The 23,505-nt window shown below is 44.6% G+C and overlaps 2 protein-coding genes across 3 annotated transcripts in view; both read right to left on the minus strand.

Annotated features, from left to right (window-relative positions):
• The window catches only part of LOC141074031 (uncharacterized), a 40,455-nt gene extending 17,505 nt beyond the window's left edge, over positions 1-22,950 (minus strand). The window contains exons 1-2 of one of the 2 annotated variants that reach the window (XM_073561547.1): positions 22,856-22,950; positions 4,681-4,841 (exon numbers count right to left, since the gene is read on the minus strand). The gene's annotated coding sequence lies outside the window, so the exon portion shown is untranslated. The remainder of the gene's footprint in view (positions 1-4,680; positions 4,842-22,855) is intronic. The other variant, XM_073561548.1, reaches the window with a different exon arrangement.
• LOC141074030 (uncharacterized) lies at positions 11,196-17,277 on the minus strand. Its single transcript, XM_073561546.1, has one exon. The coding sequence runs from the start codon at positions 16,851-16,853 to the stop codon at positions 14,511-14,513; it is 2,343 nt and encodes a 780-aa protein (XP_073417647.1). The 5' UTR covers positions 16,854-17,277; the 3' UTR covers positions 11,196-14,510.
• Positions 22,951-23,505: the final 555 nt, after the last annotated feature.

A 23,505-nucleotide genomic window follows, 5' to 3' on the forward strand; every position in this document is an offset into this window, starting at 1 on the left:
TCACTTTGCCACTGATACGTTGTCCTGTCGTGTTGCGGTCGGGTTAGCCGAGTCTATGGTGCCTGCAGTTTCCTATGTGGACTGCGGGTTCTGGTAACAAAGGCTGGTTCCATAGTGCCAATAGGAAAAGCACCCCCTGCAGGACTGTGGGTTTCGGTAACTGCGGCCTGCTCGCGGACGCGACACTTTGTTAATCATGGGTACCTTCTGCTACCCATCCGGGTTCCAGCAACGTCAGTTGGTTCCCGGCAGAGCCTTTGGCCTAGGTGCCTCCTTGTCGGTATCCGAGTTCCACCAACGTCTGCTGGTCCTTGCTAGTGCTTTGGAGCACAGGTACCTCCTGTTTAGTAACAGTGTTCCAGCACCGTCAGCTGTTCCACGGTTGTCCCATTGGCTCTTGTTCCTTCTGCTGCCCCTCCGGGTTCCAGCACCGTCAGCTGGTCCTCGCTAGTTTCATTTGCTCTTGCAGCTTCTGCTACCCATCCGGGTTCCTGCACCGTCAGCTGGTTCTCGGCAGTGCCTTTGGCCTAGGTGCCTCCTTGTCGGTATCCGAGTTCCACCAACGTCTGCTGGTCCTTGGTAGTGCTTTGGAGCACAGGTACCTCCTGCTTAGTAACCGTGTTCCAGCACCGTCAGCTGGTCCACGGTTGTGCCATTGGCTCTTGTTCATTCTGCTGCCACTCCGGGTTCCAGTACCATCAGCTGGTTCTCGCCAGTTCCTCAGCCTTCTTGTAACTTCTGCTACTTTTCAAAGTTCAAGCTTGTGGAAATGGTTTTTGATTCTCACTCTGGATCTCCCTGACAATGACCCTGAAGACGACGACCCTGAAGACCACACAGAAGAATACCTAAAAGATGACCCTGAAGATGACCAAGAGGACAAAGAACAGGAAGACAACCACCAAGATGCAGAACAACAAGAGACAGAAGACCAAGAAGCATAAAAACCAAAAGCAGAAGAACATTAAGCATAAGACTAAAAATCTGAGAAAATGAGATTGTCAAATTTATAAGCAGAAGAAGACTAAGCAGTGTATGGTGGTGAGTCCGTTCCTCCTCGTGGTGCCCCTGGAAAAGGCCTGCTGCTGCAGGCCAAACTGAACGCGGACAAATCCTGTTGTAAATCTTTTGTGACAGGCTGAACGGAAGGTGTAATCTTCAAACTTTTATAGATAACTACAGGAATGCCTGACACAAATAAGAATATGATGAAGAAGAATAGGAAGAAGATGAAGAAGTAGAATATGAAGAAGAATAAAAGAAGAAGATGAAGTAGAATATGAAGAATAGAAGAAGAAGATACTGCTGCTGCTGAAGATGATGAAGGAGAAAGTGTGGGAGAAGTAAAAAAGAAGGTGAAGAGCATGGAAGTAGTGAAACATACATATCTGACAAAAAATTAAAGACTTTAACATAGTCAATATCTTTTTAACTACGAACGTCTTTAAAAAAAAAAAAAATTCCTGCTATTCCATTTGATTGGGCTAAACCTCTATGGCTTTAATGTCTCCTACACCTCCCACAATACATTCTACATTATTATGTTGTTTTTCTTCATGTAGAATTAACCAACAGGGAAAGAAAGGGTTTTTTTTATTCCGATATTTCTGTTCCATTGACTTGAATGGGACTTCCGGGATCGGAATCGGCGATACCCGATACTTTTTTTAGATCGGCCGATCCATTCCGATCCGATATTTTTCAGTATCGGGTGGTATCGCTCAACACTACACATGAGTATAACAAATTTTCGACACCAAGTATCACGAACAATCAGAAACTCAGTTATAAATTTGTGTAAAAATAAAGTTTTCAAACTTTGAAAATGTGTAAAAAGAATTGCATGAGTGGTGATGTGGGGTTCAGCAAGGCCAAGACAACACTTAACGACAGCTAGCTCTGTTGTGTGGCCAAAAGAGAGAGGCCTTGACGACATCCTGTTGACAAGGAAATGGATGGTAGCTAGTGAGACATATCCTCATACCCGCATTTTTCAATGAATGTCAGCCGAACAAAAATTCCCTGGGGTGTGTCAAACCCCACCTCACCAGTTGAGGGTTAATACAGTTTAGTTTTATCCTTTTGGCAGCAAACATGAGGAATGACAAAAGACAATCCATTTAAGAAGATTCAAGTTTGGTTAAAACTGATCCAACATTCAAGACTCTATAGAAACAGGGTCTGTTCCTTTTGATTGGCGGCAAGCAAATGTGGTACCAATATTCAAAAAGGGGTGTAAAAGGGAACCTGGAAACTATAGGCCGGTAAGCTTAGCATCTGTTGTGGGTAAAATTTTTGAAGGTTTTCTAAGGGATACCATTATGGAATATCTCAATGTTAATAAATGTTTAACTCCATATCAACATGGATTTATGAAGGATCGCTCCTGTCAAACTAACCTGATCAGCTTCTATGAGGATGTAAGCTCTGAAATGGACCCAGGAGAATCATTGGATGTCATTTATCTCGACTTCTCTAAAGCATTTGACACTGTCCCACATAAAAGATTGGTAAGTAAGATGAGAAAGCTTGGGCTAGGGGAAAATGTGTGTAGATGGGTAGGTAGCTGGCTTAGTGATAGAAAACAAAGAGTGGTTATTAATGGGGCATACTCAGACTGGGCAAGGGTTACTAGTGGGGGACCACAGGGTTCTGTATTGGGCCCCCTACTATTAAATATATTTATTAATGATCTAGTGGATGGCTTACACAGTAAAATATCAGTATTTGCAGATGATACAAAACTATGTAAGGTAGCTAACACAAAGGAGGACAGTTTGCAACTACAGACAGATTTGAGTAAATTGGAGAATTGGGCTGAAAAATGGCAAATGAGGTTTAACACAGATAAGTGTAAGGTTATGCACATGGGAAGGAGAAACAGATGCTACAATTACTTACTAAATGGGAAACTGCTGGGGATATCAGACATGGAAAAAGACTTAGGCATCTTAGTCAATAAGAAGCTAAATTGGAGTGCCCAGTGTCAGGCAGCTGCCACCAAAGCAAATAGGGTCATGGGATGCATTAGAAGAGGTCTGGGGACACAAGATAAAAACATAATTCTCCCTCTGTACAAATCACTCGTCAGACCACACTTGGAGTATTGTGTGCAATTTTGGACGCCGATGCTCAAGAAAGACAATACTGAACTTGAAAGGGTTCAAAGGCGGGCTACTAAAATGAAAAAAGGAGTTGGTTCACTACAATACCCAGAAAGGTTATCAAAATTAGGTCTATTTACTCTAGAAAAGAGAAGACTTAGGGGAGACTCAATATATATGTACAAGTATATCAGAGGGCAATACAGAGATCTCTCCAATGAACTGTTTGTACCAAGGACTGTGACAAGAACAAGGGGGCATTCTCTTCGTTTGGAGGAAAGACAATTTCTGCACCAGCATAGAAGAGGGTTCTTCACGGTAAGAGCAGTGAGACTCTGGAATTCTCTTCCTGAGGAAGTAGTGATGGCCAACTCACTGAATGAATTTAAGAAAGGAATGGACGCTTTTCTTGTGAATAACAGTATAGAAGGTTACGAATAACAGAATATTATAGGTAGATAGTTGACCCAGCTTAGGGGAAGGAATTTTTTTCCCTATGGAGAAAATTGGCTTCTACTCTGTGGGTTTTTTGCCTTCCCCAGGATCAACAATGCAGAACAGCTGCACTAAAAATAGGCTGAACTAGATGGACATAAGGTCTTCCTTCAGCCTTCAAAACTATGTTACTATGTTATTATGAACATAAAAAAGGCTTCTCCCCTATGTGACGTCTCTGATGTTTATTAACAGTTGATTTCCAAGTAAAATATTTCCCACATTAAAAAAATGAAAATGGCTTCTCCTCTGTGTGAGGTCTCTGATGTCTAACAAGAATCACTTTCCGGTTAAAACATTTCCCACATTCTGAACAGGAAAAAAGGCTTCTGCCCTGTGTGCGTTCTTTGATGGCGTTCAAGAGCCATTTAAAACATTTCCTACATTCTGAACATGAATATGGCTTCACTGCTGTGTGAATTCTCTCATGTGTAACAAGACTTGAATTCTGAGTAAAACGTTTCACACATTCTGAACATCAAAAAGGCTTCTCTCCTGTGTGAGTTCTTTGGTGCTTAACAAGATTGACTTTCAGGCTAAAATATTTCCCACATTCTGAACATGAAAAAGGCTTCTCCCCTGTGTGAGTTCTTTGGTGCTTAACAAGATCCCCTTTCTGGTTAAAACATTTCCCACATTCTGAACAGGAAAAAGGCTTCTCCCCTGTGTGAGTTCTATGGTGATTAACAAATTGTGATTTACGTGCAAAACATTTCCCACATTCTGAACAGGAAAAAGGCTTCTCCCCTGTGTGAGTTCTATGATGAGTAACAAAATGTGATTTACGTGCAAAACATTTCCCACATTCTGAACAGGAAAAAGGCTTCTCCCCTGTGTGAGTTCTCTGGTGCTTAATGCAATTTGATTTATTGCTAAAACATTTCCCACATTCTGAACAAGAAAAAGGCTTCTCCCCTGTGTGAGTTCTATGGTGAGTAACAAGCAGTGATTTGTGTGCAAAACATTTCCCACATTCTGAACAGGAAAAATGCTTCTTTCCTTTAGGAGCAGTTTGTTTTTTAATGCCTCTTTTGTGACTTTGATTTTCCTTAGTAGTCAGTAATGAATCAGAAGATGGGACCTGTTTCATAGGATCAGATGACAGATCTTTGCTGTGAATGGATGATGAGATATCTGGACTAATGGCATTCACTTCAGTTGTATCCTGTGAGATCTCAAGATCATCAGATTTACAAATTGAAGATGTCAGCTGTCCCTCCAATCTCCTGGTACAGTTATCTGCTAAGATAAAAAACAATTTTCTTTAATAAAATATCATTGAGTTTTATATTTTTGAACATTTCTACTTAAAGAAGTTGCCCACTACTGTAACTTTGTTTTTCATATATCTTGCTATTATGTGCCACTAAAAACCCACTGTGTTTATATTAGCAATATTATCTATTATCATCCTCTCGCAGCACATTTTCAGTGCTGGCTCCAGCTCTCATGGGGTAAATCGACAACTTTCTTTCTCCCGACTTACTGTGCTCTAATACTACAAGTTCCATGATGCATTGCACTGGCCTCTAAGCCAGCACCTAGCACACCCACTCCAAAACACACCCAAACCCCTCCCTCCTCTATCTTCAATCTGAAGCATCTTATTGTAAGGGTCTGTGAACACGTTGTGGATTCTACTGCGGATCCGCAGCAGATTTGGCCCTGCGGATCCGCAGCCGATTCTCCTGCGTTGTACAGTACCATTATAGTCAATGTAAAACAAAAAACGTTGTGCACATTCTGCAGAAAAACTCACTCGAGAAGTTCATTGTGGATCTCTGAATGATCCATTGTTGTCCTAAATGACTAATAGTGATAAATATAATCATATAATTTGTAATGTAAAATGTCTATGTTTCTGGAACATTCTAGAAAATCCCTTTGTCACACAGCTGCAGCCCCCCTCCTTTTTGGTTTCTCACTTCTTAGCAGCTGGCTGTGTGTGTGCTCTCCGCTTGCATCTTAAACATGATACTGTCCATTTCCTCTCAAAGTCCCTCCATCCCCCCTCCCTGCAGCAGCTAAGTGGAAAAGATGTTCCTTTGTTTAAAACCAGGGGCTTGAATGCAGCTATGGGAAGTATTAAAACAATTCATATTGCGGAAACCATACGCAGCAGAGATATAAAACCCACATTTCTGCGAAGGGCACAAGGCCAGCTTACTAATTCCTAATTTTGACAGTTATAACCTCTCCAGAACCTGAGATATGGATTGCTCCCAAACGGAGTGTCTTAAGTATGGCATGCTTGGTGTCTTCGGATTCTATTTGGTAAATCACAAACAGTGATGCCCTATGTGTGTTGGTACGGGTTTTTCTCGTTTATAGTTATTCTAAGTTTTGCAGCCAAATCATAACTTGGAGAGAGGGAGGTTGGACCTCTCCAGACCGCCCATTTCATGAGGTCACAGACCCTAGTCTATAGGTATTCCCTAGCAAATTCCAGTCAGTTGGAGCTACAGAGTCCGTGCTGACAAGAACCCCCAGATGAGTGGAGACGTGTGGCTCCTCCTTCTCCCCCCACATGGTCTGCCTGATATCGACTGAACACATGTGAGTGTTACTTTCTGCCATTTAATCCCTTTGTTTTATATTTGTATTGTACATATTTAATGTCTCAACTTTATAGCAACTTTTATCTGTATAATTACTGCCCTTTCGGGAATAAATGATAAAATTCTATTAGTTTTCCTCCATGCTCTAAGAAACGAACTATGCGCCTTTTTTAGATATTCGCTACTAATTTGGGGTTTGCCGCGGACCCTCTTAATTAACTCTTTGATTAAGTAAAGCGTGGCTGGTGGCAGTGTGGTGTGCACGGCTGGCTAGGCTAGCTGGCAGTACAGACGGGTCTTACATGCTGAATGAGGGGCTGCAGCCACAGCATTGATAATTCCCTTACTGCAGTAGTCCAGTGGCCCGTGCACAAGCAGCCCGTCCAGCGACTAATTATCCTAGGTGCAGTTCCCTGACTGACCTGAGGGTAAGGAGGACGCTGGAGAGCTGCGAGTTCCGAAGTGTAACTGAGAAAGTGGGATATACATAAATCCCCACAGTTCTTGGAAGGTTGTTAGCAGTGGTGGGGCATCCAAAATACCCCCCTGCGGTAAATTGTTAGAGCAAGATTAGCTTGCTGCATTTTTGTCACGTGGTGCCGGTGGTGGGATAACTAAGATAAGCCCCCACTGTGCCTGTGATAGCCGTGTGTCGGCAGTGTGTCACGTCCCTCCGTCCGCTGACCTGCTGGTGCCAGTGGTGGGATCGTGACGTTTTGGTGGCACCGGCCGCGCCGTTCGTCACAATTTGGTGGCAACGGCGTGCCTCCTGCTTGCTGTTCATCACATATTGGTGGCAGCGGTGGGCTGTTCATCACATAATTTTTAAGAATTCAGCTGGAAACAGCCATGTATAAGGACATTGTTCTGGCATAAAAGGCATGGAATCGCATCATAAGAAAAAAACAGACTTGAAGGAATGGGGAGGGAACAGAATGAAAGCTGTTACCAGGCGCCAATCAATAGGATTATATGTAAATAAAATTGTACAAAGTGCTGAGTGCCAGAGTCGGTGAATAAAAGTTATTAATGTGCACATACATTATGGTAAGGACTTGTGGAAATATTTGCAATTAATATGTAGATGAACGAATACCGACACTGTGTGAAAGGGTGTCAGGACAAAGGGAGAAATAATGAGGAGAAAAAAATAAAATGTGAAAAAAATGAATGAAAAAAATAAGGATAATGTAAAAAGTGAAAATGCAAGTACAAGTGAGTCTAAGAAGATGAGATACAGTAGGACTGTCAAATACTGAGCTCAATTCCCTCAATATCCATGGGTGAATGCCATCTGGGCCAGAGGATTTGCCACTGTTCAGTTTGCTCAGACGCTGGCGACCATCTCTTGTGTTACACTAGCTACAGTAGGGTTCAGTATAACAGCAGTCCAGTATGACTAACCCGATTAATCCCTGTTTTTGGTATAAATTAAATTACGTGTCACACAATTTACCAGTTGGTGCAGTAATAATAATAATAAATTTTATTTCTATAGCGCCGACATTCCGCAGCACTTTACATTTCAGAGGGGATTTGTACAGACAATAGACATTACAGCATAACAATAATCACATAGATTATAACAAATACCAAGAGGAGTGAGGGCCCTGCTCGCAAGCTTACAGTCTATGAGGAAAAAGGGAAACACGAAAGGTGGGTGGCAACAGTTGCCCTGATTGTATGGACCAGCCATAATGTTAAGTGGGTAACAGTACGGATGCAGAGGGATAATGGATGCATAAAGCATGTGGGAACATGATGCGGGAAACCTGGTTATGGTAAAACTTTTGGCTGTGCCACACAGGGATAGATTAGGTTAATGTGTTGAGGCGGTAGGCCAGTCTGAATAAATGCGTTTTCACGGCACACTTAAAATTGTTATTCTAAGAAAACCACCAGACTCCGAATTCATGATCTGCGGGTTTTTGAGTCTGTGTATTAGAATGATGATCACAATAATAGCTGTGTGGAGATCAATCAGTGAGGGCAATCATTCTGTGAAGAGACAGGTGGGAATCCGGTGGCCCTTATCTAAGGGTGAGGCCAGGACATGTTGTACATGCATTTCTCCTTGAAAGCCTGAGAAATATGGGTCGTTCGAGACATTGTTCAAAAGAACAGAGTACTTTGATTAAAAAGTTGATTGGAGATGGTAAAACTTATAAAGAAGTGCAGACAATGATCGTCTGTTCAGCTAAAATGATCTCCAATCCTTTACCATGGAAAGCCAAACCAGAGAGACATGGAAGAAAACGGAAGACGACCATTCAAATGGATGGAATAGCCAGAATGGCAAAGGCTCCGCCAATGATCGGCTCCAGGATGATCACAGTCTCATGTTACCTGTGAGGACTGTGACAGAAGTGCAATGCATGCCGTAAAGAAGAGGAGGTTAGGTTGCGCTGTACGTCGCAGACACGTAGTGAGGAAGCCACGACGAGCGATGCATCCTCAGCCACAACTGTACCCCTGACCAGCAGCCGCGGGTCAGCAGTTCACAGAGGTGGCAAGGGCTACCTGGCCTGGATTACGGTGTTTAGCTATTTGCAGAGGTGGTGCAGAGTTTAAAATCTAATTTTTTGTTGCTAATACTGTGCTCCTACACTATCTGAGCAACATGACTGTGAAAAAGGGAAACCGTGATGGAAGGGGAATTAGACTTGGTGTTCACGGTGTACGTCGGGTAGCTGGTAATGTTTGTGAAAGCACTAGTGAAGCAACATCACATCCTATTCAAAGACAACTGATAACATGTTACTGGACAGGCTACACCACTACCTTTCTTTGGCAGACGTCCAGCAGTATGCCTTAACGATGATACCCAGAAAGAGCATGTACTCGAGTGGATGGCAAGTGTAGATTCAATTGGCCTCTCCTCCTCTTCCTCCTAAATCACACCCAGTACAGTGCACAGATGTGGCACCAAATTTCCCCTTGCTTCCCCCCGCATCCCAACTATCCAACTGTTCAACTGCCTGTACGGAACCACAGATGGGTGAGTATGAAGAGCTCTTCACACATTCTATGCAGTTTTCATCAGAAGTGTACTCAAAAGCTTCGCAGAGTCAGGAGGAAGGAAATCTGCACCGATGCCCAAAATTTTTTTAGCTGGATCCGGGGCAGGGCAAAATAGGGTCCGAACAGCATCCTGACCCTCATCAGCAGATGTTAACCCCAGGGGGGCATGGTCCTGATGAGACTCATATCTGAGGTTCATGTGGACTGTACTGTGCTGTCAGGGCAAGAAGAGGAGGAGGGTGACTCCACTGGCGAGGAATGTGATAACACAGAGGATGATGATGATGATGATAAGGTGTTAGATCCCAGTTGGTGTGAACAAAGAGATACACAGGTGAGTAGGTCATCTGAGGAGGAAAAAGAGGAGGTTAGGTTGCGCTGTATGTCACAGACACATAGTGACACGGGTGAGTAGGTCATCTGAGGAGGAAGAAGAGGTGGTTAGGTTGCGCTGTATGTTGCAGACACGTAGTGAGGAAGCCACGACGAGCGATGCATCCTCAGCCACAACTGTGCCTCTGACCAGCAGCGTCTGCGGGTCTGCAGTTCACAGAGGTGGCAAGGGCACTGCAAATTATGAGCCAACTCACGTAATCTGCCAACTTTGCAAAAAACATTGAGCCGAGGTAAAAAGTGCAATAATTTGGCTACTACATGTATGAACTTTCACATGCGCAATCAACATAAGGGCTCTAAACGTGAACCAGGAAATTATAGGCCAGTAAGTCTAACCTCCACTGTTGGTAAAATATTTGAGGGGTTTCTGAGGGATGTTATTCTGGATTATCTCAATGAGAATAACTGTTTAACTCCACATCAGCATGGGTTTATGAGGAATCGCTCCTGTCAAACCAATCTAATCAGTTTTTATGAAGTAAGCTATAGGCTGGACGTGGTATATCTTGATTTTCCAAAGCGTTTGATACCGTGCCACACAAGAGGTTGGTACACAAAATGAGAATGCTGGGTCTGGGGGAGAATGTGTGTAAATGTGTAACTGGCTTAGTGATAGAAAGCAGAGGGTGGTTATAAATGGTATATTCTCTAACTGGGTCGCTGTGACCAGTGGGGTACCGCAGGGGTCGGTGTTGGGACCTATGCTAATCAACATATTTATTAACGATCTGGTAGAAGGTTTACACAGTAAAATATCGATATTTGCAGATGATACAAAACTATGTAAAGCAGTCAATACAAGAGAAGATAGTATTCTGCTACAGATGGATCTGGATAGGTTGGAAATCTGGGCCAAAAGGTGGCAGATGCGGTTTAACAATGATAAATGTAAGGTTGCTGTGCATTACCATTGTGTGAACAGCGCCACATACAAGTCTTCATTGTGCATTAATATACCAAGCATCCGTCCCTCCATACATTGGTAGTTTGTGAGCGGTTGTCTCATCGGTATTCTTGCACCTGTGTTGCCCCCATCCTAACTATATGGGCTCACTCACCCTGATAGTGCGTTTGTTTGGAGGTCTGGGCAGGTCAGCATCTCTGCCTTTTTGCTGTGGTTTTGAACATTTGACATTTTCCTGAATTTTTATATCTACACGATTTACACAAATTATATTTTCTTGTCTTAACTCTATACTATTTAACATTAGAAGCTGTGTATTTCTGTAATTATCTGTATGTATACATGATTAATTACCTCTTCTGTCTCTGTAAAAACAATCCATTTTAACCCCTTTCTGACATCGGGTGTAAATGTACGCTGATGTCGGTCTACTTCCTTTGATGTGGGCCCTGCCGCTTTTCTCGCTCATGATGGGCCATAAGTGGTCAGCGCTCATAGCAAGTGACCAACTCTGCTACATACAGGTGATCTGATCATTGCATGTATGTAGCAGCGCTGATCGGGTTATAGCAGCTTCTAGCCTCCAATTGAGACTATAGAAGCATGCCTGTGGAGACATGGGGTGGTCAGCGGGCGCCCCAGTCCTCTGGCCGAAACCACATGGATCAGGGATCATCCCATTGAACGCTACTCAGACAACACACGGTGAGGGTAAAACAGTGTGGCAATGCTTTATTGAACCACAAAACAGGCAGATAACACATAGAACAGTCCCAGCAAAATACCCAACAGAGTGCACATTACAGAGTCTTATCCTTCCGCTGATTCGCTCCCAGGATCGCTACCCCACCTGTGGCACGCACAGAGAGGAGGTAATGACAAGCGTAGGAAGATGACAGTCCATACAAGGTAAAAGGCCAGTTGATCCGAGGATGACAACCTGGCTTCTCCAAACTTATCTATGGTTTAGCGATGATCAATGGAGCAGATCTGTATTCTTCCAACCAAGGCTGAAAATCCCTAGGTTGTTTCCTATAGAATGATAAATCCGTGTCCCTCGTAATGGAGCCATGATGTAAAATGGCTGCTGTCCTGTCTCTGGTCCTTTTGAGATGTATAGATGTCTTGGCAGAATCTCTATGGCTGTTTCTCTCAGTCTCTTTATACAGAGGCATGTAACCTATTTTTAGACTTAACAAGTGTCCCTCATTCAGTATTTACATAAAGGGTAAGAATGGAGATGAGATTATTATAGCATTACTTGATTATTTAAACTATTTGCATAGTTTTTCCCTCTGCTTTAGAAGTCAACAAACTAGCTCCATAACACAATGCATAATTAGCATATCAGCAAAGATCACTAGTGATCAAGGATAAGCGCACAATAAAAGTCAATATTACCGGCTTACACAAAGAAAAGTCTGCTTTCTTGACCAACCAGAAATCAACTCAACACTTAATTTTGAAATTATTCACACAATTGGATACTCCAAAAAATTATTTTTGACTCCAAAATATGGTATAAGAATTGTTTTATTATTTATTAAACAACATATTAAAAATATATATTAATACATTAATGAAAAAGGGAAGGTACATCTAAAATGAGGAACTAACAGAAGCAATAGGTTTATCCACAAAAACCACCATAATTCAATATTAATGATATTAACATATGCTCCTAGACCAATATGGTGCAATGCAAGCAATCATATAGATTTGTAACAGCCTAAGGCTAAAGCGGCTATAATTACTATGGACTTCAGTGCAATACTCAGAAAGCTACCAGTTAAGCCCTCTTGACCGCCACTTAGTGCACTAAAAAGAGGATTAGACGCTGATCTTATAAACACATGTATAAGGCTGCCAAACCGACATGCCACAATTAGTACTAATGTAACAGCATACTATCCTCCCCAATCGAGCACCAGCCTTAAGCACAGTGTCCTAAAATAAGCATACCTAATGCCCCGACGCGCGTTTCGCTACCGCTTCATCGGGAGGCGCGGTCATGATGGGGGTGTGCTAGTTTAAATAGTCAAGATCTCTATCATGATTGGAGGAATGATGTGGGCTACAGCGCATGTCCAAATTCTTCGATATCACCCAGGGCTAAACGCCCAATCATCATTTCAGATCATTACGGCGCATGCGTCAGTTTACCGTCCCTGCTCTCAAACAGGGGAGGTATCCGGCGATCAATTAAGATGACGCGGACCTCACCTAAGAGCACTAAGGAACGCCTTCTACCTCTCCAGCTAGGATCCGAACCACGCATGCGCACCACTAAGATGATGATAGATGGACAAGTTTTCCCTGAGTGGTACATATTGGACCGTCTGAAAACTGAGTTTAGTCTAGGACAATTTGTCTGCAATTCTATTTACCGTATATACTTGTGTATAAGCCGACCCAAGTGTAAGCTGACCCCCTAGTTTTGCCATAAAAAAGTGGGAAAACTTATTGACTCACGTATAAGCCTAGGGTGGAAAATGCAGTAGCTACTGGTAAATTTCAAAAATAAAAATAGATACCAATAAAAGTAAAATTAATTGAGACATTAGTAGGCTAAATGTTTTTGAATATCCATATTGAATCAGGAGCCCCATATAATGCTCCATCCAGTTCATGATGCTCCATACAAAATACGCCCCATATAATGCTGCAAAAAGGTTAATAAAGGCCCCATAAGATGCTCCATAGAATAATATGCCCCATATGCTGCTCCATAAAAGTTATGGCCCCATAAAATGCCCCATAGATTATGCCCCATATGCTGCTCTATAAAGGTTATGGCCCCATAAGATGCTACATAAAGGTTGTGGCCCAATATGCTGCTCCATAGATTATGCCCCATAAGATGCTTTATAGATTATGCCCCATATGCTGCCCAATAAGATGCTCCATAGAATACGCCCCATAAGATGCTCCATAGAATATGCCCCATATGCTGCCCCATAAGATGCTCCATAGATTATGTCCCCATATGCTGCCCCATAAGATGCTCCATAGAATAGGCCCCATATGCTGCCGCTGCTGCAAATAAAAAAAAGACATACTCACCTCTCGTCGCTGGGGGCCAGGTGCTGGTGTGCTGAGCACGCAGGGACACTGGCAAACTATGGGGAACATGTGCCGGTGTCACCGCTGGCTCAGGACCCGGCACCTGAGATGTTCACCTGTCCCCGTTCCAATGCTGCTCGCTGCTGTCTGCCGAGTACTCTGTCAGTGGCGTTGAGGCAGCAGAGGGAGCGCAATAGCTATGACATCACGCCCTCTGCTGCCTGAACGTCACTGACAGAGGACTCGGCTGACAGCGTCAAGCAGCGTTGGAACGGGGACAGGTGAATGTAGCATATACTTACTCCCTTGTGGCGCGGTCTCTGCAGCCCCGTTCTCCCATGACTGCCTTCAGCAGTCACGTGGTACCGCTCATTAAAGTCATGAATATGTGCATATTCATGACTTTAATGAGCGGTACCACGTGACCGCTGATGGAAGGCGCCTGAGAGCGTGGGACAAGCAGGGGGGCTGCAGAGACACGCCAGGGGGGTCAGTATGATCTGACACCACCCGCTCCCCCTTCTCCGCTGACCCCCTGGCGTATATGACTCATGTATAAGCCGAAAGGGGGACTTTCAGCCCCAAAAAATGGGCTGAAAATCTCGGCTTATACGCAAATATATACAGTAACAGCAGTTACAATACCAAACTAGACAACCAAACAAGAGACAACCCATTTAAGAAGATTCAATTTTCGCTAAAACTATTCCAACACTAAGAACATAAAAAAGGCTTCTCCCCTAAGTGACACCTCTGATGTTTATTAACAGTTGATTTCCAAGTAAAATATTTCCCACATTAAGAAAAGGAAAAAGGCTTCTCCTCTGTATGACTGCTCTGATGTCTAACAAGAAGCGCTTTCCGGTTAAAATATTTCCCACATTCTGAATATGGAAAAGGTTTCTCCCCCATGCGAGTTCTTTGGTGCCTAACTAATTCTGATTTGTTGACAAAATATTTCCCACATTCTCAACAGGAAAAAGGCTTCTCCCCTGTGTGAATTCTCTGGTGATTAACCAATTGTGATTTCCGGTTAAAACATTTCCCACATTCTGAACAGGAAAAAGGCTTCTCTCCTGTGTGAGTTCTATGGTGACTAATAAGATGCTCTTTCTTGTTAAAACATTTCCCACACTCTGAACAGGAAAAAGGCTTCTCCCCCGTGTGAGTTCTATGATGGTTAACCAATTGTGATTTCTGGTTAAAATATTTCCCACATTCTGAACAGGAAAAAGGCTTCTCTCCTGTGTGGATTCTCTGGTGCTTAACACAATCTGATTTATTGTTAAAACATTTCCCACATTCTGAACAGGAAAAAGGCTTCTCCCCTGTGTGAGTTCTCTGGTGACAAATAAGATGCTCTTTCTTGTTAAAACATTTCTCACATTCTGTACAGGAAAAAGGCTTCTCCCCCGTGTGAGTTCTATGATGATTAACCAATTGTGATTTTTGGTTAAAACATTTCCCACATTCTGAACAGGAAAAAGGCTTTTCCCCTGTGTGAGCTCCATGGTGATTAACCAATTGTGATTTCTGGTTAAAACATTTCCCACATTCTGAACAGGAAAAAGGCTTCTCTCCTGTGTGGATTCTCTGGTGCTTAACACAATCTGATTTATTGTTAAACCATTTCCCACATTCTGAACAGGAAAAAGGCTTCTCCCCTGTGTGGATTCTCTGGTGCTTAACACAATCTGATTTATTGTTAAAACATTTTCCACATTCTGAACAGGAAAAAGGCTTCTCCCCTGTGTGAGTTCTCTGGTGACAAATAAGATGCTCTTTCTTGTTAAAACATTTCCCACATTCTGTACAGGAAAAAGGCTTCTCCCCCGTGTGAGTTCTATGATGATTAACCAATTGTGATTTTTGGTTAAAACATTTCCCACATTCTGAACATGAAAAAGGCTTCTCCCCTGTGTGAGTTCCATGGTGATTAACCAATTGTGATTTTCGGTTAAAACATTTCCCACATTCTGAACAGGAAAAAGGCTTCTCCCCTGTGTGGATTCTCTGGTGCTTAACACAATCTGATTTATTGTTAAAACATTTCCCACATTCTGAACAGGAAAAAGGCTTCTCCCCTGTGTGAGTTCCATGGTGATTAACCAATTGTGATTTCTGGTTAAAACATTTCCCACATTCTGAACAGGAAAAAGGCTTCTCCCCTGTGTGGATTCTCTGGTGCTTAACACAATCTGATTTATTGTTAAAACATTTCCCACATTCTGAACAGGAAAAAGGCTTCTCCCCTGTGTGAGTTCTCTGGTGACTAATAAGATGCTCTTTCTTGTTAAAACATTTCCCACATTCTGAACAGGAAAAAGGCTTTTCCCCTGTGTGAGTTTTTTGGTGCCTAACCAATTCTGATTTATTGATAAAACATTTCCCACATTCTGAACAGGAAAAAGGCTTCTCCCCTGTGTGAGTTCTCTTGTGACTAATAAGATTCTCTTTCTTGTTAAAACATTTCCCACATTCTGAAAAGGAAAAAGGCTTCTCCCCTGTGTGAGTTTTTTGGTGCCTAACCAATTCTGATTTATTGATAAAACATTTCCCACATTCTGAACAGGAAAAAGGCTTCTCCCCTGTGTGAGTTCTTTGGTGCCTAACCAATTTTGATTTATTGATAAAACATTTCCCACATTCTGAACAGGAAAAAGGCTTCTCCCCCGTGTGACTGCTCTGATGTCTAACAAGAATCGCTTTCTGGCTAAAACATTTCCCACATTCTGAACAGGAAAAAGGCTTCTCCCCTGTGTGAGTTCTTTGGTGCCTAACCAATTCTGATTTATTGATAAAACATTTCCCACATTCTGAACAGGAAAAAGGCTTCTCCCCTGTGTGAGTTCTATGGTGATTAACCAATTGTGATTTCCATTTAAAGCATTTCCCACATTCTGAACAAGAAAAAGGCTTCTCCCCTGTGTGAGTTCTATGGTGAGTAACAAGCAGTGATTTGTGTGCAAAACATTTCCCACATTCTGAACAGGAAAAACGCTTCTTTGTTTTAGGAGCAGTTTGTTTTTCAATGCCTCTTTTGTGACTTCGATTTTCCTTAGTAGTCAGTAATGATTCAGAAGATGGGACCTGTTTCATAGGATCAGATGACAGATCTTTGCTGTGAATGGATGATGATATATCTGGAGTAACAGCAATCACTTCAGTTGTATCTTGTAGGATCTCAAGATCATCAGATTTAAAAATTGAAGATGTCAGCTGTCCCTCTGATCTCCTGGTACAGTCATCTGCTAAGATAAAAAAAACAATTTTTTTTAATAAAATATCCTTGAGTTTTATGCTTTTGAACATTTCTACTTAAACTGTCCATAAAAATGGCATCTCCTATTCGGTGTGCTGGGGAGTTCTGTAACGCGGCTCCCCCTTTTCAGCGACGCGATCGGCATACACTGTCTGATCCTTAACGGATCGGCTTGGGGATGACCAAAGTCTATGGGGTTGGTACAAGTTCCGTTTGTCGACTTAGTCCATCGGCATTACCATTTTGTTTGCCGGGTCTGTAGTGGATGGTGAAGTCTAGAGATTGTAGGGCTAAACTCCACCGCAACAATCTGGCGTTGTCTCCAGAGACCCGACTAAGCCACACTAGGGGTCCGTTAGGAGGGAAAACTGTCGTCCATACAAATATGGTTGTAACTTCTTGAGTGCCCATACTACTGTTAGGCACTCCTTCTCGATGGCCGCATAGCTTACTTCGTGGGGCAACAGTCTCCGCCTCAGGTAAGCTACCGGGTGGTCTTGACCGTCCGGCCTGACTTGGCTCAGCACTGCCCCCAATCCAAACATAGAAGCGTCTGTGTGAACAAGGAAACGTTTAGTTGGATCGGGTGTGGCCAATACCGGGGTATTTGTGAGGGCGTCCTTTAGCTGGCGGAAGGCTTCCTCACACTCGGGGGTCCAGGTTACCTGGCGGGGGAGGTTCTTATGGGTCAGATCAGTGAGGGGCTTGGCTACGCTGCTGCAATTGGGGACAAATTTCCTATAATACCCGGCGGTCCCTAGAAACACCATGACATAGGTTTTAGTGCGTGGGGTGGGCCATTTGGCTATGGCCTCAATCTTGGCTGGTTCTGGTCGCTGTTTCCCACTTCCCACCCAATGTCCTAAATACTGAACCTCTGCTTTACCCACGTGATACCGGCCTTGTGGATCCTGTCCAATACTGTCTCTAGGAGATTTAGATTCTCATCCCATGTCACTCTGTAGATGGCGATGTCATCCAGGTAGGCACAAGCATAGTCCTGGAGACCATCCAGAAGCCGGTCAGCCAGCCTCTGGAAGGTTGCGTGGCATTCTTCATCCCGAATGGCATAACTCGAAACTAGAATAAGCCGAACGGGGTGACAAATGCAGACTTGGGAATAGCGTCAGGACTTAGGGGGATCTGCCAATAGCCTTTGCATAGATCGATGGTGGTCAAACACTTTGCCCCGCCAGCCGGTCTAACAACTCATCCACACACGGCATGGGATACGCATCAGTCACCGTTTTCTCATTTAGCTTGCGATAGTCTACACAAAACCGGGTAGTCCCATCCTTCTTGGGCACTAACACTACGGCGGATGCCCAGGGACTGACTCTTCAATGACCCCTAAACGCAACATCTCTTGTATCTCGTTGCATCCCTTCTCGTACAGACTCAGGGACGCGGAAGGGGGGTTGTCTCAGGGGGGTCTGATCCTGGGTCTCAACCTTGTGTTGTGCCAGGCGGGTGTACCCCAGTCTCTCTGAAAACATCTTCTGTCGCTGCCTCAACAACGTCTCCACCTGCTGTCTCTCCCGGGACCCTAGGTTTTCTCCCATGTATACTTGGTCCCATGTTTTAGACCGAGTCCTCTCCCCTAAGACATCAGGCAAGGGGGAGTCCTGCTAAATCCTCTGCCTCGGGTGCACAGATGGCCACTACCTCTTCAGGGCGCTCCCGGTAGGGCTTCAACATATTCACGTGGAACATGCGGATAACCCTGGGGTCGTCTCAATCGGCGACATTGTAGGTGGTGTCGGCTATTTTCCCCACTACCTGGTAGGGCCCCTGCCATGCAGCTTTGAACTTGTTCTGCCTAGATGGTTCTAATACCAGGACCTTCTGTCCTATCTCAAAGATGCATTCTCTGGCCCTCCAATCGTACCATACGCGCTGGCGCCGTTGGGCCGCCTGCATGTTCCCACGTACAGCCTGAGTCAGCTCCTGTAGGCGGTCCCGGAATTCCAACACATAGGGCACAATAGGTATCCCTTCTATGGTTCCCTCCCCTTCCCAGTGTTCTCGCACTAAGTCTAGGGGTCCCCTTACCCACCTGCTGTATAACAGTTCGAACGGGGAGAACCCTGTGGATTCTTGGGGCACCTCCCGATAGGCAAACAGGAGGTGTGGCAAGAATTTCTCCCAGTTTCTGTAGGTCCTGGTAAAAGTCCCAATGAGTTGTTTTAATGTTCCGTTAAAACGTTCACACAACCCATTGGTTTGCGGGTGGTACGGGGCGCTTCTAATGGACTTTACGCCGCACAGCTTCCACAGTTGGTTGGTCACCTCTGCTGTAACTGGGTACCCTGGTCGTAGATAACTTCCCGGGGAAATCCAACCTGTGAGAAAACCTGGAGCATGGCAGCTGCCACTGTCTCTGCCAGTATGTTAGGTAATGCAACCGCCTCTGGATACCATGTGGCATAACCTACCACTGTCAATATATACTTTTTCCCTGATGGACTGGGTTTGGCTAACGGCCCTATCAGATCGACCGCTACTCAGCTAAATGGCTCCTCCACAATGGGGAGGGAGTGTAGTTTGGCTTTGCAGTGATCTCCCCTCTTGCCAATGCGCTGGCAACTGTCACAGGTCTGGCAGTACTGACGAACATCATAGGTTACCCCCGGCCAAAAGAAGTTTTGTGTCAGACGATGCCTGGTGCGACGGACGCCGAGGCGCCCGGCCAAGGGTATGTCATGAGAGATTCGCAGTAGCTCCTGCCTATACTTCTTGGGAACTACTAGCTGTCGTTTTATAGTGGGGCTCGTCCTTGTGTGGCGCTGCTCTGTAACCCGGTAGAGGAGTCCCTGATGCCATACAAACTGTTCCCCTTCCTGTGCCTTCCCACGATACCCCTGTAATGAGGAATCCTCAAGTACCTCCCTTTTAAACTCAGCTGGGGTGGCCCAAGAAATGTGTCTGGCTATGGGGGCACACTGCTGCTCAAAGTCCTGCAGAAAGGCATCAATGTCTTCCTCTGCCTCCCCCAACTGTCGGAAGGCATTATACTGGATTTTTTTGTGGCTTACTGCTGACGGTACCTGGGCAGAGGTTAGAGCTCTCCTGCTCGCTGACTCTCCTCTCTCCGCTCTGCCATCTCCATCTTGGCTAGCTCTATCTTGGCTGGCTCTACTTTGGTCCGCTCTGCCATCTCCATTTTGGCAAGCTCTATCCTGGTCCGCTCGGCCATCTTTTCCTTCAGACCAATACGCACAACAGCCATCACCTCTCGTACGATCTCTACTGCAGGGTTTGGGCCATAGAACGCCAGTCTGCTCTTTACCTCCCTCTGGAATTCAGTCTCTTCCACATTCACATTGGGGGGTGCTGCACTGTCGTGTTTCATGATGGCTGCTATCAAATCCGCTTTTGTTTTGTTGCTGGCGATTAATCCTCAAGCTTCCACCAGGTCTTTTAATGTATTCCTCTTTAACTTCTGGTAGTTGTTTTCCATTCAGTCCTTTACTCCTATAGACGGGTTGTCACATCCCACTGCTGCAACCAGTGTAACGGGGTCTTCTGTGCTGTAATACCTCTTACATTATCACCCCGTTTCTCAGGAGGTTCACTCTGGTTTTCCTCACTTCTGAATGAAGGACGCTGGTTCAAAAGGCTTTGTAACATGGGAACATATAAAAGATCACTGCTACTCCATGTATTTCCAGTGTGACAACATTTTACTCATCGGTCTCAGAATATATATACATACAGAGGGCAGGACAACCAATGTGTGTCGTGCCAGTAGATAACAGGCTCCAATTAAGACGCCAGACGTACATTACAATAGCCGTGGGATTTACAAAGGTGGGGGGAGGTCAGAAGTGGGATGTCTTGTTTACCTCTGCCCCGGGGGTCACAGCCAGTTGGTTGCTGCTTTAAGGGCATACATCTCCTATTCGGTGTGCTGGGGGGTTCTGTAACACCCACTATTATTACCCACAATGCCCATCATTGCCAGCCTTATGCCTCCATGACTGCTTTACAATCTTCCACACAGAACCACGTTTTTGAACTGTTTTGACATTCAAGCATTTGGATTATTTAGTGACAGACACATTTGAGTAGAGCTGACTTAACAATTTCCGGGGGTAGGTGGGGGGAGGTCTCCAGAGACACAAGCTGGGCACAATATATTGGGCACTACAATGACATTTTTGCTGTGAAACTTCTACTATGAGTTTCTAGAAATCATCCATGTAGGGAAAATGGTCACTATATCCATAGATGAATTCCCAGAGGGGTGTCATTTCCAAAAAGGGGTCACTTCAGGGGGGGATTCTGTTGTTCTGGCACTTAGTGGCTCTCCAAAGTCCCACAACAGCAGAATCCCCCTGAAGTGACCCCATTTTGGAAATGACACCCCTCTGGGAATTGGAAATTACACCTTCTGTGAATTCATCTATGGGTGTAGTGACCATTTACCCATCTACCTATTTTCCAATGTAAAATCTGGGGTTAAAACAACATTTTAGTGGTAAAAATGTACCATATTTTTCAGACAATAAGACGCACTTTTTCCCAAAAATTTTTTGGGGCAAATGTGGGTGCGTCTTATAGTAGGAATATACTTACAAATGCTGCATGGAGGGCTCCGCCGGCATCTTGTCAAAGCCTGAAGACCCCCGCAGTTCCATTGCTGTAATGCAATGGTCTCGGGAAAAATGGCCACTGTAGGCGGCGCATGCTCAGATTCAGATCTTGTCCCGAGATCTTGTTGCCGAGATCTGAAACTGAGCATGCACCGCCCCCAGCTGCTATTTTTCCAGAGGCCACCGCATACAGCTGCTATTTTCCCGGAGGCCACCGCACAGCAGCAATGGAGCTTCAGGAGCCTCCAGCTTTGACAAAATGGCAGAGGTGCCCCCTACGCAGCAAAGAGCGCCACCTCCCCAGCACAGAGCGCTGTGACCACTCTTGCACCTGTACTGATTCCCCAGGTAAGCTGAATTCGGACTGTAAGTCGGACCCCCATTTGGCACATTTTTTCCCCTATTTTCCTTTTGAAAATTTGGGGTGCGTCTTAGGCTACTTTCAGACTAGCGTTCTGAGGAGCAGAGCAGGGCTGCCGCTAAGCTCCTCCCCTGGCCGCGCCTCCTCCGGTCAGCTCCTCCTATGGGCGCATGATGCTGCATGCAACTAGCGTACCCTACATTTAGCGTTGGGTACGCTGTCCATGTGCAGATATGATTTTGCTGGCGATTGTGCCCTTTTGGCTCTGCGCCGAGCACACAAAAACTCACTGTGTTGCTTTTTTTTATTTCCACGGTTCTACGTTATAAACTTCTGTGAAGCACCTGTGGGTTCAAGGTGCTCAATACACATCTGGATAAGTTCCCTAAGGGGGTCTAGTTTCCAAAATGGGGTCACTTGTTGGGGGTTTCCACTGTTTAGGCACATGAGGGGCTCTCCAAAAGCGACATGGCCACCGCTAATTATTCCAGCACATTTTGCCTTCCCTTCCGAGCCCTGCCATGTGCCCAAACAGTAGATTTCCCCCACAATATTATAGGCATTATCAACAATAACATCAACGCTATTATATGCATTATGTAATAATGGGGGGCAGGTCAGTGAGGGATCAGGGACCTGTCATAAGCCAATACAGATGAATATGTAATCAGAGCACCACATAAAGCCCCGCCCACAGCCCCGCCCCAGAGCACGAGAATCTCATTAACTGAAAACTACAAATACAGATTAAACAACAGTAAACCAGAGTTGCATTCATTTATGGTGGACCATTGGAGCTACTATGGATCCTGACCAGAAGATTAGAGAAAATAATATTGCTCCCCATTTCAGGAGAGATTGTGCAGTAATCTGAATTCCTTAGGATCAGAAACAATGTAATTGGTTGTAAGTTCTATAGAAAAGGGCTTTCAATGCCCAAAGTCATTTGAACAGTTTTGGGTGGAGAAGAATGTTGTGGTCTAGAGGCAAAATGGTGATCATGGTAATATGGCCGGACTACATCACCGATAAAGCAGCCACAGCCGGTGACTGAGAGGAATCTGTGACTTCTCTGCATTCAGTGGTTACTACTCACCTGGGTAGTCATATGTGGGAATCTTCTCTTTACACCACTCATCACCCCTCACATATGTCTCTGTAGTATTAATATGGGTCAGATCTTCACCCTGAAACAAATATTGTAAAAGTCACCGACAGATGGAGAAGTCCCATCTATGATCAGCTCTAATCCTGCCATCTCCACCGTTCTCATTACACAAATGTGGCGCCCCCAGGAGTATGGTCGCCACAGTGGCATTGCCTTCCTCCTAGGGAGTGTGATGTCATGCTTGGAAGCAATAAAAGATCTCTCTAGCAGTTAACCACAACACACAACACAGTTTCCATTCCAGGCCAGCAGAGGGAGCTCTGAACCAAAACTGGGGGAGGAGCTACTCTCTGGGGGCCAGGAAGGAAAATTAGGGAGTTCTTGTGAGGAGGGCAACGTGTGTGGACATGGAGGAGAAGAGCTGGGGGATTGAGCAGAGAGTTCAGGCTCATTCCCAGCTATAGCACATGGTCTGAAGCCCGGTCTCCAAGGCTGTACAGACACTGATGGTCCTGCAACAGAAACCGGAGGAATAGGAAGCTGTAAATGCTCTATTCCCACATAAGACTCGGAGGCACAACAGCGACATGTAAGCCAGAAGAGGAAGGCTACAGCTGTCTGCCATACGAGGGAGTTCT

This window comes from Dendrobates tinctorius, unplaced genomic scaffold (genome assembly GCF_039654945.1).
Source record: "Dendrobates tinctorius isolate UK_male_01 unplaced genomic scaffold, ASM3965494v1 ptg000322l, whole genome shotgun sequence".
Lineage (NCBI taxonomy): Eukaryota > Metazoa > Chordata > Amphibia > Anura > Dendrobatidae > Dendrobates > Dendrobates tinctorius.